The sequence below is a fragment of the Spodoptera frugiperda genome, chromosome 15 (assembly GCF_023101765.2).
Source record: "Spodoptera frugiperda isolate SF20-4 chromosome 15, AGI-APGP_CSIRO_Sfru_2.0, whole genome shotgun sequence".
In the NCBI taxonomy this organism is placed as follows: Eukaryota; Metazoa; Arthropoda; class Insecta; order Lepidoptera; family Noctuidae; genus Spodoptera; species Spodoptera frugiperda.
The window spans coordinates 12,821,849-12,838,591 of record NC_064226.1 but is presented as its reverse complement, the minus strand read 5'-3'; the positions used below and the strand labels follow the sequence as shown (position 1 = coordinate 12,838,591).

Below are 16,743 nucleotides of genomic sequence, written 5' to 3'. Positions count from 1 at the left end.
TATGTGTATCATTTTATATTCGGTATCTTTTATTGCAATATGCAATGTGACGCCTTTTATCCCTGAAGGGGTAGGCATAGGTGCAAATTACGGCACATAATGCCGCTATGCAACAATGTACACCCGCTTTTCACCATTTGTGTTATAAGTCCCATGTAATATGGGGTAAGCCTATTGCCATATATTGGGCACAATTTCAGACTCCGTGCTACTACTGAGAAATTTTAGAATAATCGAAAAAACCCCAGTGATACTTTGCCCGACGATGGACACCCACCGACCAACGAGTATAATAAGTCTATACACCCACAACCAAAGAGTTATAACCAACAACACAATTGCGTTGCCGACCTTTGGGGGTTAGGTATTAGGGTCAATTTATACTAGCGCAGATTTGAAGCGCATCGAAGCGTCAAATTATTTACAACCAAAGCGAATACGCGCGATAGTCCGTCGTGATCAACACCGACGCAGGCCAATTTCCAACTAATGACGCGTAGGTTCGCTAGTGGGCGCATGGATACGCGAGAATGCGCACGCACTAGTCGGCGTTGTTCTTACGCAGACGCCCGACTGCCGCAGAACGTGCGCGCCTTTTTAAAATATCGAAGTAATGTGTGCGTTACGTTGTGGAGTTAAGGTTGAATTTGTTATGTTCAGTTTTGGAAAGACGCTTCGATGCGCTTCGACTCTGCGCTAGTATAAATTGACCCTTAGGGTTAGTGAAATAACCCACTGAAAAGCGACAGAGGCATGAACTGCTATAAAATTTTTACGATAGTCAGAACATAGGTACTGACTATTTTTTAGTGTATATAAATAAAACAATATAATGTTTCAGTATTATATTTTTATTAATAAACATTTCATTCCTATTAAAATAAAATTGTAATGAAAATCATAAAACACCTTAATATCTTATTTATACAGTACAAAACATTTGATACGAAGTAATATTGAGAACACAAATTTGATTTAAATTAATGAAAATCTCATACATTTCAATACTTTTAGATGTAATATAAAAAACAATTATAATTTAATTCGGTAAAAAATAATACAAAAGCATGGTTTAATAAAGGGCCGTCCATTAATCATGAGAGTTTTTATAGCGTTTGTGACTCCCCTTTCCCCTTGGTCCTACCACCCAATATCACGTGTATTTTTTATTACGCAAAATACAAGTAGGTTTAAGTTACATATTAGAAGTGGGCGACATGAGGCAATAGTGTACGATGTGTCGCAGCGACACTACTAGTTTCTATGAAAACACTTTTGTAGTTAGCGACGCGTTGCCAAGCGGCAGACAATTCAATATATAATTTGGTTAAAATGTTAGTCTTTAATAGAGTTGCAATGAGCGGAGCGGGAAATGGAATAAACGCACAAAACACTCCGTCATAACGTTAAAATACCTGCGTTTGGCGAAAAAATAAATACACGTGATGTTATTCCCCTTCCTTAACTGAGCCTCACTTGATTAATGGACGTGCCCTAATGTCAATGAAAGTTGGTTAGTAACGAAAACTCGAGTAATATTGTAATACATTGATTCACTACTAAAATTGTCACATATAATAAAACATTCATAACATATTTTTTAGCCATGAAACAATGAAATCTTACATTCATTCAATGATTTTATATTTATATGTCATTGTTAAAAGAAGGTTATTACATTGAAGTATAGAAACACCTAAAAACAAACGAAATGATTCACACTGATACTACAAGATATATTCTCTACATGACTAGTTGCTAGGCTCATAGAAACACGCGCAGATCCACCCTGGTAACTAGCTCAATAAAATATTTATCATCACTTAAATATAAACACTATTATTAAAGTCATAAGGGTGATTTCAATCTGCTTCAAAATGCACTTTACAAGTAATTATTGCAAGGATTCTCATAAGGCATTATACTAAGTATTAGATATAACGTAATAATATTCATTATATGTCTTTGTTTTGTTAATAAAGCTCCTAGCATAACTGATAGCCTCAAGCGCTCACTCAACTAATGTCTAAAATTATGATTATTCAATAAATTCATTGATTTGTGATTCATAATACTAAATACTTAAAATAATAATATTCGTCTATTTGATTATAATACTGAAATATGCAATGGGGTAAACAAAACAAAACCTTCAACTGTTGTAAATAAAATTGTTATTTGCTCAACACAATCATAGCCGCTCGTGTAGGTACTTAGTATAGGATAATATAGTTGTATAAAATTACTTTCTACATAATTTGACGTTTATCTAGTCTAGTAATAGAAGTGATTACACGGTTTACGTTCGCTATGTGTACCCGTAGCTCAGGAATGTACAAAAATATAATTATTCGATTAATCACAGACTATCATAATAATTGATGTATCAGTACTAGTTTCGCAGTGGACTCTAATCTCAGTTTATTATCTGCACAGACTTTAGTTATGACCACAGAGTATGATCCAAACCATAAACATTTCCTAATGTGTCTACAACTACTTTTAAAACGTGAGAGTGGACGTGAGTCTATGGTCGAAAGCATAACCTGTGGGGTACGCGTTTACTTTATGGTGCAATTTTAATATTCTGCTGTTTCGATCAAAACACCGGAATAAGTGTTGAAGACTTACAAGCACTTTACATTGGTCCCGTGTTCCAAAACCATTAACAATAATAAGTTTAAATTTTTCTCCAAAGAACTAAACTAAAATTCCGTTTCAGAAAAGTATATTTGTTTAATTTCCAAAATTAGACTTGTACCATAAAGTAAATCGTTATTAAATTTTACTAATTGGGTTAAAAATGTTGTCTATATTCAATGTTTCGGGATTTGTGCGTAATTTGGCATTCATGCGGTTGGCTCTTAACGACAACCCAAACGATGCGTCGTACAATCAAGTTCTAAGTAATATAACTTTCAGACAATATACAGAAATCTTAAACTATAAATGTTGTTTATAAATTGACTTAGAATAATTGATTAAGTCTGCAAAAGAAAAGAAAAAGGATAAGATAAACAGAAAAACATACAGAACACATAAAAACATTTTTTTCTTTCACACAAATTGTATGTTTCAAAAACTTGTGGACTTGTATGTTTGTAAACATCCACAACATAGAAGAAAATCTTAGTGTAAAGCAACGTTTTTTAAAAATAAAAAATAAAATATTGTCCAAAAGTCATATTAAAAAGTAATTTACTTTAATTGGCAACCCGAGGCATGGTATTACCATATTAAAAATTGTATTATACTACACTTTGTATATTTTGCCCCACCACTACACGCGTAACGATTTATTTTGTTTATAATTTAAGCTAAGCTAAGGCTGCTCCAACTACTTATGAATAAAATCTTCAAGAACAGCTCTCGAAATGAAGCGAGGATTTGTTTAACATTTAAAATTCACGCAGTAACTTTGGATGTAGGCCTTTATCTCTTTGAGGTAGTTTGATGTGTTTATGACAATGAAAATTCTAAATTTTACTATCCCCTTATTAGCTTATGCTAGCGGCTTCGCTCGCATTCCCATGGTATAAAAAGGTGACCGGTGTGTTATTCCACAGTCATAGTCACACATACACACATAGTCTACCCCTGTACCAAATTTCATATCGATCCCTTCAGCCGTTTTGACGTGAAGGAGTAAATAAAGCAAACATACAAACACATTTATAATATGTACTATAGTGGGAATCCATGTTATTCTTTGTTTCGTTTTAGTGTGAACTAGTGACTTTGTGTTAGTATACACTATAAACTAACAATATCTTTGTGGAGGAATGATTTAAGGTTACATGTCCACAGGCCCGCATCGTATGCATCGCACGCAACGGATTTTAGTTTGTCTTGTATAGAAACTCATACAACTGCGTCCATTGATCCGCATCGTACGGACCGCATCATCAGCAATGCCTACATGCGATGCGTGATGACGTCATACGGAATGCGTACGATGCGTCCGATGCCTGTGGACGCTTCCCGTTAGTAAGTATTTTTTACTTTAGTAAGGATTTTCGCCCCGTCTGTGGGTAAATGCTCGCTTCATGTCGTGAGCGTCTAAATAAATCGGTACAACAATAACAATGGTTTATTCGAAGGCCATCGTCTAGCTCTAGCAGTATACTGACTATCACACAATTCTAATTCATTGGTCTATCTACGGCGCTAGTGAGTCCAGTGACGAAACACCACACATTGGTATCAACAATGTAAGCATACAAAGATGAATTTTAAATAGGGAAGATGATATTTTTATGTCCGTCTTGTAGATTATTTTAAAATATTAAACACGTATTTTTTATTTTCTTATGAAAACAAATGCTTTCGAAAATATATCGATTAATCGATTTTGATTAGTAATACCGTATTTGCTTCCCCTCCTAAACTTTGATTAGTTTTATCTAAGTATTGTTATCTTATATGACAAAATAAAAAAATACTTGTCTAATATTTTTTTATTATCTAACTGATGGACTAAATAGTTTTTTAATTTTCATACCTCATCATACTCATTTACCATTTTTCTAAATTATAAGGGCCCTTAAAATCTCACTAGCGCCGTCAAAACTAGCGACTATATCCCGAACTAATCTGGAAACTTTGTGAGGCCACGTACTAAGTGTCTTTTACGACATAAATATATTATTTATTTAATACTTTATAATCATTGCATAATATTATGATTTTTTATTCCCCGCAGGGTTAAACATACCTCATGTGTCACTTTCTTTTCAGCAGTTATTTAACGCAACGTATAACTAATTATTTATATTTATTATAAGATAGTTTATTTATTTATTTATCAATAGTGTTGTTTAGGCCCTGTCAAAAAATCTTAAAGGGAAAATAAAATATCTTCAGAATTATTTATTGGAATGTCCTTTTTTGATAGCAGTCGATTCTCTCAAATTAACTAATTCCAGGTACTATATTTAGGTCGTCATTTAAATTGTTAATAAATAATTAATTTGACTATAAAATAATAATTCAATGCACTAATATGATTTTTGTTAAAATCTTTATAACAGCGCCATCTATCATATTCGTGAGTAATCGTTGTATAATTTGTTAACTAAAATCGAATATCATCCATAAATTTGTTCTTTTTAAAATTTTAGAGATCATACATTTTGTATCGAGATGCAAATATATTTTTAAAATGTTATAATTTTTGTTCATACTTTGCCTATTAGCATTTATACGAAATTGGCAACATTTTGTTACATAGGATGGGTTGTTGATGTGATGTGTAGCCCGGATAAATTTACCTAACGCTGGAATTCAACCAGAGACCGCTTGCTTAGCAGTCCTGCTTGCAAACACTCGACTAATAAGGTAAGTTCCTTACTAACGTATTAAATCGAAAGTGTTTTTAACATTTTAGAATATGTTGACGTGCTGTCGTATGTACTTTCTACGTCCAAACAGATTCATTCCTCCCCTTACACTACATATTCGCACTTTCCATAAATCTATCACGACCACAACAGTCTATACACGAACAATCGAGTTTTCACGACAAAGGAAAATATACGTTATCTCTAGTGAGAATAAGGTTGATATTAATGTCATGGTTTACACCTGCATGCTTGTTACAGACAACTGCCAAACTCCTTCAATCAATTTTCAACTCTATTGTTTTGTATTAGCGTTGAAATCTCCTTATTGAAGAAATTAGACAGGGCTGGACATATACAGACAACTATAAAGTAAAGTACTTATTTGTATTTTGTGAGCGAGATAAAGGTTACAATCTTTCTGCGTGTCGAACCGACATTTTCATTAATTTCTTGTCACTATTTTCTTTTAAAAAACATCTTCTATTTATTTCGATATTGGCTACAACATAATAATTAAAAGTTCCGCAACAACAATAATAAAATATAGCTGCAGTTGTAACAGTGGGCGATGAATGAATGACCTTTTATGTTTATGTCCCGTGTCACCGCCAGGCGCGGCGCATGCGCGGCGTGGCGGGGGAGCGGGGCGTGCTCGGGGACGCGGCGCCGGAGCACGCGGCCATTGGTCACCTAATCTTGCGCAGCCTCCAACAACGTATGCGGCCGTCACTGGAAAAGTACATTATTATTCATTATTTTTTGTTCCACTTTGCATTGGTAGCATCAAAGCACGCCAGAAAGTAAGGCACTGCAGCTTACGATCTTGTCCACGTTGCGTCATTTGACGATTGCTTGCATTCGTCACAAAATACAAGCGGCCTACAAATGACAAATGCTTGCATCTTTCAAAGAAAGAACGAACAAGAAGCGGTAACTTTAAATCTGGCTACCATACGATACGCCTATGTTTTTGACAAATATGTAGATTTGTTAAATGATGCAACGTGAACAGTAGGCCTAAGTACACCTGCAACCTCTATTTATTATCACATGTTGCTGGTCAAGTTTCGAAGGCTATTTGTGTCCGAAATTAATAATGGTCTTAAGAAGCAAAATCGACTTTATGTCAATGGAACATAAAACTATTATGAATTAATATTCAATTTCAAACACAATTTAAATGTTAGTGCAATAGTTTGGACAGGTGGAGGCAGTTGAATTTAGACCTTCACCTATTGCCTTAAAGTTTATTTTATAATAAGTTGTTACTATACCTAAATTATAGTCAATTTCATACACGAAGGGTTCGGTTAGGAAGAAAAGAGATATAAGAATATCTAATACTACACACAACAATTAAAGCTTCGGGTTAGTCAATGGATGGGTTAGAGTATTGCGCACAACTACATAATTTGGTAGTAAATGAAATCTATCGCACAAAATACGTACATGTTCAACATTTAACACATTAGTCAATAGAAAAGAAACAGGAACAATAATTTGATTAACATTTATGTCGTTAAAATGTTAGATAAATTATTGCACCTCTTAAAATGTTTGTTATCAGTAGCGTCCCACGGTCGTACTCAGAGTCATTTAATGGTTACTTAACCCAGTCCTTAGTAATTGTTTTCGGAACAAAATCGTTACTAAGGAAGTGTAAGTAATCATTAAATGTTTCTGAGTGTGGTTAGATAGATTTTGTTCGAAAATTGTTATTGTATACCTTTATAAATGCTCAATAGAAAATATTCAATTCATATTATTTTATTTTGTGATATATTATTATGTATTAACAAGATGCACTATAAGTCACCGAATATATAATTTTGTTTAACGCCCAAAATATATAAACCTTCTTAATAAAAATCAGAACCAGATCGAATGAGATCTATTTGTTTAACTAGTTCTATAGAGTTTCTGTCGAAACCAGAGATTTTGGTTTAAAATCTGCTTTTAATTTCGTAATATATCGTAATATACGAAGGCATTTACAAAGGTATATATTATGGAAAATCTTAGTTTTATATTTCACAGGAGTTGAGAGCGAAGCGCGATATTGCCTGTGAGTGAGGGGGTGAAGCGGCGGCGCGTGCGCAAGCTATAGTGCGACATACAAGTCAGTAGTCACACAGAATGGTTTTTACAAATGTCACTGATCCTTTTTCTACAAACCTGCCTAAATGTAAATAAATGTTTCATTCGATTCTGCTATTAGTTTAACTGTTTAACCGCCGTACTTAGAGACATATAATGATGACTTAACTCAGTCCTTAGCAACTGTTTTCGGTACAAAATCATCACTAAGGAATAGTTAAAATAATCATTAATTGTCTCTTAGTACGATAGTAACGGTCATAATTCACAGGAAAGCCATGGCGACGCAGTCAGCGAGTTCGAATTGAGATGTATGACGGCTAACTCATTTGAGAACTGACTGGAGACGTAGCCAAGTATACGAACTAGCTGGCGACGTCGTTAGCGTCCCGGTAAGTTATGGCCTTAATAGATATATTAAGAAAACCTGACAAAGATTACATTTTTGACACTGCTACTATGTATGATCATCATCATATCAGCCAGGATGTCTACTGCTGTATATTGGCATCCCCCAACGTCTACCTGCATTCAAAGTTTCCCTGCGATCTTGTCTGACCGTTCAATCCCCGGATCGAGTAAATATCACAATAGGCTACCTCTTTAATAGTTGTCTCATATTCTTTATGAGTTTTGTGACCTTACCTGCATTTCATCACCAAGTGTTTGCATACATTCCATGTTGTGCGGTGCAATATAATAAAACACATATTTGCCTTAATCCAAACAAGCGTATTTAAATTCTATTAGATATACAAAGAAATTCCAGAATGAAGGCAACACGTAGCGTGTAATTTCTATAAGCAAGCACTCTTCTGTCGATATTAAATATTTTATCAAATTGTATGCTAAACGATAATTGATTCAAATATCGATACACTTGAAAGCTATAAAGCTCAGGTGATAATCAAAAATAGGATTTTCATAATAAATTATTTTTGCCCGATCCAGGTATTAAACAGGAAAAGTATGTCTGTAAAAACTCCGTCTAGATTTAATAAGATATATTATTAAACCATAGCCACATGAATGACATCAATACTACCTACGATACTACCTACATGATTGAGGCTAAGAATATTAGTCGAAGAATAGAACCAATGAACAACTATTTTAGTACATTTTACCAATGACGGATGATTCAATTGCAAATTGTTTCTGCTAAATAAATATATAAAAGTATATAGCACTCATGTCTGCTTGGTTAGTGAAAATTTTGCGACATTTAAAGCCATATAAAGGTACTAAAGTGTAAAGTGTGAGTGGTTCAAAACTAGCTCTTATTGCTACAGATTGAAGGTGTATTATCGGTCTTTGTGATTTGTGTGTGTCTTATAAATTGTTACTATTCACTCCAGGTGAGGTGGAAATGTGCAGGACAGGATAACATTCATTGCAAAAACAAGCAATTTTGTCAAAAAATCGTGTGAGTGTTGTTGTCATTGCTGTTTGTGCATCAAAATTTGCGCCACTGGCAAAGAAGGTCATATCACTCTAATTAGATTACCACAGTGCATTTAGGTGGGAAGATATAATATTTGTATGTGAGTGTAAGTAGAGTGACAGTGTAAGCACCTGTGAGTGTCACTGCTCGAGGGTGACCCGCCAGTAGTGTGTAGTGTGTGAGTGTAAGTAGAGTGACAGTGTAAGCACCTGTGAGTGTCACTGCTCGAGGGTGACCCGCCAGTAGTGTGTAGTGTGTGAGTGTAAGTAGAGTGACAGTGTAAGCACCTGTGAGTGTCACTGCTCGAGGGTGACCCGCCAGTAGTGTGTAGTGTGTGAGTGTAAGTAGAGTGACAGTGTAAGCACCTGTGAGTGTCACTGCTCGAGGGTGACCCGCCAGTAGTGTGTAGTGTGTGAGTGTAAGTAGAGTGACAGTGTAAGCACCTGTGAGTGTCACTGCTCGAGGGTGACCCGCCAGTAGTGTGTAGTGTGTGAGTGTAAGTAGAGTGACAGTGTAAGCACCTGTGAGTGTCACTGCTCGAGGGTGACCCGCCAGTAGTGTGTAGTGTGTGAGTGTAAGTAGAGTGACAGTGTAAGCACCTGTGAGTGTCACTGCTCGAGGGTGACCCGCCAGTAGTGTGTAGTGTGTGAGTGTAAGTAGAGTGACAGTGTAAGCACCTGTGAGTGTCACTGCTCGAGGGTGACCCGCCAGTAGTGTGTAGTGTGTGAGTGTAAGTAGAGTGACAGTGTAAGCACCTGTGAGTGTCACTGCTCGAGGGTGACCCGCCAGTAGTGTGTAGTGTGTGAGTGTAAGTAGAGTGACAGTGTAAGCACCTGTGAGTGTCACTGCTCGAGGGTGACCCGCCAGTAGTGTGTAGTGTGTGAGTGTAAGTAGAGTGACAGTGTAAGCACCTGTGAGTGTCACTGCTCGAGGGTGACCCGCCAGTAGTGTGTAGTGTGTGAGTGTAAGTAGAGTGACAGTGTAAGCACCTGTGAGTGTCACTGCTCGAGGGTGACCCGCCAGTAGTGTGTAGTGTGTGAGTGTAAGTAGAGTGACAGTGTAAGCACCTGTGAGTGTCACTGCTCGAGGGTGACCCGCCAGTAGTGTGTAGTGTGTGAGTGTAAGTAGAGTGACAGTGTAAGCACCTGTGAGTGTCACTGCTCGAGGGTGACCCGCCAGTAGTGTGTAGTGTGTGAGTGTAAGTAGAGTGACAGTGTAAGCACCTGTGAGTGTCACTGCTCGAGGGTGACCCGCCAGTAGTGTGTAGTGTGTGAGTGTAAGTAGAGTGACAGTGTAAGCACCTGTGAGTGTCACTGCTCGAGGGTGACCCGCCAGTAGTGTGTAGTGTGTGAGTGTAAGTAGAGTGACAGTGTAAGCACCTGTGAGTGTCACTGCTCGAGGGTGACCCGCCAGTAGTGTGTAGTGTGTGAGTGTAAGTAGAGTGACAGTGTAAGCACCTGTGAGTGTCACTGCTCGAGGGTGACCCGCCAGTAGTGTGTAGTGTGTGAGTGTAAGTAGAGTGACAGTGTAAGCACCTGTGAGTGTCACTGCTCGAGGGTGACCCGCCAGTAGTGTGTAGTGTGTGAGTGTAAGTAGAGTGACAGTGTAAGCACCTGTGAGTGTCACTGCTCGAGGGTGACCCGCCAGTAGTGTGTAGTGTGTGAGTGTAAGTAGAGTGACAGTGTAAGCACCTGTGAGTGTCACTGCTCGAGGGTGACCCGCCAGTAGTGTGTAGTGTGTGAGTGTAAGTAGAGTGACAGTGTAAGCACCTGTGAGTGTCACTGCTCGAGGGTGACCCGCCAGTAGTGTGTAGTGTGTGAGTGTAAGTAGAGTGACAGTGTAAGCACCTGTGAGTGTCACTGCTCGAGGGTGACCCGCCAGTAGTGTGTAGTGTGTGAGTGTAAGTAGAGTGACAGTGTAAGCACCTGTGAGTGTCACTGCTCGAGGGTGACCCGCCAGTAGTGTGTAGTGTGTGAGTGTAAGTAGAGTGACAGTGTAAGCACCTGTGAGTGTCACTGCTCGAGGGTGACCCGCCAGTAGTGTGTAGTGTGTGAGTGTAAGTAGAGTGACAGTGTAAGCACCTGTGAGTGTCACTGCTCGAGGGTGACCCGCCAGTAGTGTGTAGTGTGTGAGTGTAAGTAGAGTGACAGTGTAAGCACCTGTGAGTGTCACTGCTCGAGGGTGACCCGCCAGTAGTGTGTAGTGTGTGAGTGTAAGTAGAGTGACAGTGTAAGCACCTGTGAGTGTCACTGCTCGAGGGTGACCCGCCAGTAGTGTGTAGTGTGTGAGTGTAAGTAGAGTGACAGTGTAAGCACCTGTGAGTGTCACTGCTCGAGGGTGACCCGCCAGTAGTGTGTAGTGTGTGAGTGTAAGTAGAGTGACAGTGTAAGCACCTGTGAGTGTCACTGCTCGAGGGTGACCCGCCAGTAGTGTGTAGTGTGTGAGTGTAAGTAGAGTGACAGTGTAAGCACCTGTGAGTGTCACTGCTCGAGGGTGACCCGCCAGTAGTGTGTAGTGTGTGAGTGTAAGTAGAGTGACAGTGTAAGCACCTGTGAGTGTCACTGCTCGAGGGTGACCCGCCAGTAGTGTGTAGTGTGTGAGTGTAAGTAGAGTGACAGTGTAAGCACCTGTGAGTGTCACTGCTCGAGGGTGACCCGCCAGTAGTGTGTAGTGTGTGAGTGTAAGTAGAGTGACAGTGTAAGCACCTGTGAGTGTCACTGCTCGAGGGTGCCCCGCCAAGGGTGACCCGCCAGTAGTGTAGTGTGTGAGTGTAAGTAGAGTGACAGTGTAAGCACCTGTGAGTGTCACTGCTCGAGGGTGACCCGCCAGTAGTGTGTAGTGTGTGAGTGTAAGTAGAGTGACAGTGTAAGCACCTGTGAGTGTCACTGCTCGAGGGTGACCCGCCAGTAGTGTGTAGTGTGTGAGTGTAAGTAGAGTGACAGTGTAAGCACCTGTGAGTGTCACTGCTCGAGGGTGACCCGCCAGTAGTGTGTAGTGTGTGAGTGTAAGTAGAGTGACAGTGTAAGCACCTGTGAGTGTCACTGCTCGAGGGTGACCCGCCAGGCGCGCACTTCGCCGCCGCTGCAACACACTCACATGTTACTCACATATTTACTTAGTACATTACTCTACTCCGGCATAGTTATTGGAGACACGATTAACTAAATATAATATCCTGGTACATTGAAACAAAAAGTTAATTTAAACATAAATTATTATATTTGTTAGACTGTTTACATATTACGCCGCAGCGGCAGAGGCACTGCAGCGCGTGCACTAGTTCCAATAGGATTTGTATAGTGCCTTACATCGATGGTAGCGGCAGCGGTGTCATTTGTAAACAGCCTTACGTTTTCAATGACAAAACCCTATTGAAGTTTTTATACAAACAAAATTAAATAATTGTGTTATATGGGACACACATTTTCATAGAGATAATCTAAATAATAGCAAGTAGCATATCAACATAAAATTCATGTTTATAAAACTGATTTTAAATATTATAGGGTTTGAGAAGAATAAGTTGATTGCTCAGTTTAACTTAACATTATATGACACTTGTACGTTTTGTAGATAAAATGAGAATAAAGCAAGACAGATATAAGCAGTACTGACTTGCCGGCGGTGTAGAGCGCGAGTGTATGTTGGCTCGGATGCGCGCGCAGTGCGTGCGGCAGGTCGGGCAGCGCGGCGGGGGGGGCGGCGGGACGGAGCGCGCCCGACCACACGCGCAGCGCGCCGTCGCGCCCGCAGCTCGCCACCAGCCCCCCACCGCCCGCGCCCCCCGCGCCCAGCACGCACACGCCCGTCACCCAACCTGTAACGTACATCTTAATGGAGACTACCATTTCGCACATTCATAAGAAGACCGTCACTAAACAAAAAAATATTATTATGTTTTTTTTTTGTTAGCAATGCCATCTCTTAGCGCCCGAAGATAAACATTTTTCAGTTTCCCATTTCCACCATCATAAAAATCTTTTCAATTTAATTAATCTATAATATAAAAGTACATAAGTCGGGTTTTACTTCCTGACGCTATAACTCCAGAACGCACGAACCGATTTCCACGGTTTTGCATTCGTTGGAAAGGTCTCGGAATCCGCGTGGTTAATTTTCAAGAGAAAACGGGGAAAATCATTGGTGGCGAAACGGAGTTCGCCGGATTTGCTAGTACTTTGTAGATATGACATTGCCTACCTTTATGTGCATTCATAACTCCATGCGTGAGTGTATGGTCAGCGAGGCTCCACCGCTTGAGGCTGGTGTCTCGGGACGCGCTGTACAGGGCGCCGTCCTCCTGGCTCAGTGCCAGCGCTTGTACGCCGTCGTAGTGCGGCGGCTCTAGTAGCCAACGGTTGCTTGCCTCGTAGTTACCTAGAGAACAAATGGTATTTATTTATATAAGTACAATGAATCTATGTCGGCTGTTAGCATTCTAGTGCTTAACTTTAAACTAAGTTTAACGTACATAATATGTATTATTACAGACTTGAGTTTTTTTTTCGAATAGCACGCTTCGTATTCTAGCTTAAGCTGTACTCGCCCTTTTTGGGCAATTTACTTAAGTAAATAATTGTTAAAAAGCTGCACGACCAAATGGCAAATAAAATCTATTTTTTCTTTCAGACTCGAACAATACATGCAATTCTGTGCCTTACTTCGTATGCAACACGTACCAGTGTCCTGCGGCAGCATGTCGAGCGTGCGCACGTAGTGGTCCTTGGAGCCGGTGGCGACGAGGTCCCCGTGCGGGGCGCGGCCCACGGCCAGGCACATCACGGCCGCCGCGTGCCCCGTCCACAGCTTCGACACACACTCCATCCTGCGCCCACATGAAATAATAAATAAAGTAAGTAAACCACTTTATAATACACTAGCTACTTCCGCGCGGTTTCACCCGCTCTGCTTGGCTGCTATCGGTCATAGCGTGATGTTTTATAGCCTATATATAGCCTTCCTCGATAAATGCGCTATCCAACACAAAAATAATTATTCAAATCGGACCAGCAGTTCCAGAGATTAGCGCGTTCAAACAAACAAACAAACTCTTCAGCTTTATAATATAAATATAACTAGCTACTTCCGCGCGGTTTCACCCGCACTGCTCGGTTCCTATTGATCGTAGCGTGATGTTTTATAGCCTATAGCCTTCCTCGATAAATGGACTATCCAACACAAAAAGAATTATTCAAATTGGACCAGTAGTTCCGGAGATTAGCGCGTTCAAACAAACAAACAAACAAACTCTTCAGCTTTATAATATTATATATTACATATATAGTATAGAAGAAGATATAGTATAGTATAGATACTACCACAAAATAAGAGGAAGGGGGAGGGGGGACAAAGTCGCTAGGTACATGTTTAAGTTTATCGAGAATTTGATTGAATATGAATACTTACATCCTGAGGTCCCACAGGCGGAGTTTGTCCCCGACGGCGGTGTAGAGGCGATGGTTCTGTGCGAGCGCGAGCGCAGTGACGGCCACCTCGCCGCCCACGCCGCGGTTGGCCGGGCACGGACCTGTCACTCCTGACGACCTGAGGGGGGCATCGACGTGGTGTTATAACAAGTAGGTAGTAAACTAAACAATATTTTTGGCAAACAATTTTTATGAACTCTATTATACCAAACAAGCTCTAACGTTTGATATAATGGAGGTATAATCAAGACATTTTTAAAACTTACATTTTCAGGTTAAGAAATAGAACGGAAGATTCCAGTATGAGACAGTTAATAATGTGATACTCTTTGATATGATCAAAACTATATTGGTGGGTTGTATTCTATTCAACGTAATATTACTTATCGCTTATCACGTGTGACTTGTTTGCAGCGAGATGGAAGGATGTATGTCAGCTGGTTTTAAGTAATTAAAATTATTATACTTTTTATATCACTTAACTGTATAATGTTTTGGCTTAGGTAAGCTGTAAAATTATACATACTTTTTGTACTAAATAAATAAATTACAATACGATACGCTTCTGACATGGACACGTGTCGCATGGAATGGGGCTGAGTTTTAGTAAATTACGTATGTTTGTAAATTATTCGAGTTACCAGAGCGTGGTGACCGGGGTACGGGAGCGCGTGTCGAAGAGCCGCACGGCGGCGCCGGCGGCGGCCAGCACGAGGCGCTCGGCCGCCGCCAGCGCGCCCACGCCGCCGCCGCACCAGCCGCGCCACGACTCCGCGCCCGCCACGAAGTCCCAGCCGCGGACTGTACGATCTGAACACCAAAAAGGTATATGTGTAAAGTTATTTATAACCCCAAAGAAGGCAGTTTTATCTTAAAAAATATCAGATTTTAACGCAACCAGCGTTTATAAACATACAAGTTCACATACACACCACACGCAGACCCGAAACAATCATTTGTGGATCACAAAAAAGTTGCTCCGTGCGGGAATCGAACCCTCTACACGTTGCGCGGCAGCCGGCAGCCATGTTACCAACCGTGCAGTCATAAATAAAAACGCATAGATGCTTATTAATCTAATATATGTAATTCTCGTGTCACAGTTTTCGTTACCATACTCCTCCGAAACGGCTTGACTGATTTTGATGAAATTTTTTGTGCTTATCCGGTGTCTATGAGAATCGGTCAACATCTAATTTTCATCCCCCTAAATGTTAGGGGTAGTACAACCCAATTTTTTTAAATTTTCCGCGGACGAAGTCGCGGGCAGAAGCTAATAGTGATATAGTATTTAATTGTCCTCACCGACGCCCCCACTGTAGAGCAGGTCGGGCGTGGCGGCGAGTGCGAGCGCGGCGCCGGCGTGTCCCTCGGCCACGTGCGTGCACTGCAGCCACGCGCCCGTGCCCGCGCCGCCACTGCCGCTCGTACGCTGGACACGAGCAAATGTTTCTATGTTTTATAACTATGTACATATTTAGTTTTTATAGGAAAAATGAGTAACCTTGTTTGATCTGTTACACTTCCACATATAACATGTGATGGATTGATTACAGTATAGAGATAAACATTGAAAGTGTATTATTTTGCGAGTAAAATTGTGACTAAAAGTTACTTCTTTTACAAGACACAAAGTATTTTATTTTAGGTAATGAAGACTATGGATTTTTGTCGCCACCAGACGGCTAAGAGTTCCTGTTTGCAAAATAACGACAGATTTAATTAATAAAATTAAATATTGCAACTACTAACCTTCAAAGCAATTTCCTTGACGACGCCTTGAGGAGTGTTATCGTTGCCGGCGCCCGTGAGACGGAGGAAAACGTCATCATCTCGGGCCCTCCTCGCGGCGCCCGGCGACGCTGGGGGAGTGCCGACCGTCGCGCTCGGCTCTCTGAGGTACCATAGCCAGTTAGGAGGTGAAGATGACATGAGGTAGGTTACATGTTACATGAATATTTTAAGGTATAGAAGCCAGCACATGATACAAGGGGCCCTACTCTAATTCAACGAAAAACAAAACTTCGCAGCTTGCATACTACAATTCTATTTATTGCGAACTTTCGTAAATTAAAATGAACGAATTAAACGAAGATAAATAAATAGGTTTTGATATGAAATTAAAAATAAAACGTTATTTCAAGTAATTCTATTAGTAAATCAATAAAACCTACGACTAAAGATTAAACGAAACTTCGGATTCGAGAACCGGAGTAGGCCCCCAGATTTGAAGCTTGGAAGGAAAGTTTTTACTTATTACAATTTTAATGTTTGTTACACAATTTAACATATTATGTAAATAGCTTGTCGCTTGATATGCTGGCATCTATAGTACGATGAAATTACATTATTACAGTGATGTTAGTTACATCCCAATAGTGATGTGCTTATTGGTTTAAAGTAATTTTAAAAATCGTGCATATGTTTTAGGATA

General features: G+C 39.9%; 1 protein-coding gene across 4 annotated transcripts in view; it reads right to left on the bottom strand.

Moving 5' to 3' along the window:
• Positions 1–5,897: 5,897 nt before the first annotated feature.
• Positions 5,898–16,743, bottom strand: part of LOC118270109 (kinesin-like protein KIF21A) — a 71,001-nt gene continuing 60,155 nt past the window's right edge. The window contains exons 21-29 of one of the 4 annotated variants that reach the window (XM_050698640.1): positions 16,062–16,203; positions 15,615–15,741; positions 14,951–15,119; positions 14,290–14,427; positions 13,563–13,708; positions 13,084–13,260; positions 12,499–12,700; positions 11,913–11,964; positions 5,924–6,071 (exon numbers count right to left, since the gene is read on the bottom strand). In XM_050698640.1, coding sequence (XP_050554597.1) covers positions 11,922–11,964; positions 12,499–12,700; positions 13,084–13,260; positions 13,563–13,708; positions 14,290–14,427; positions 14,951–15,119; positions 15,615–15,741; positions 16,062–16,203 — 1,144 coding nt within the window. In that variant the 3' untranslated portion in view covers positions 5,924–6,071; positions 11,913–11,921. Of the gene's footprint in view, positions 6,072–11,644; positions 11,965–12,498; positions 12,701–13,083; positions 13,261–13,562; positions 13,709–14,289; positions 14,428–14,950; positions 15,120–15,614; positions 15,742–16,061; positions 16,204–16,743 lie in introns of those variants that run through there. The other 3 variants (XR_007706001.1, XM_050698639.1, XM_050698638.1) reach the window with 3 other exon arrangements.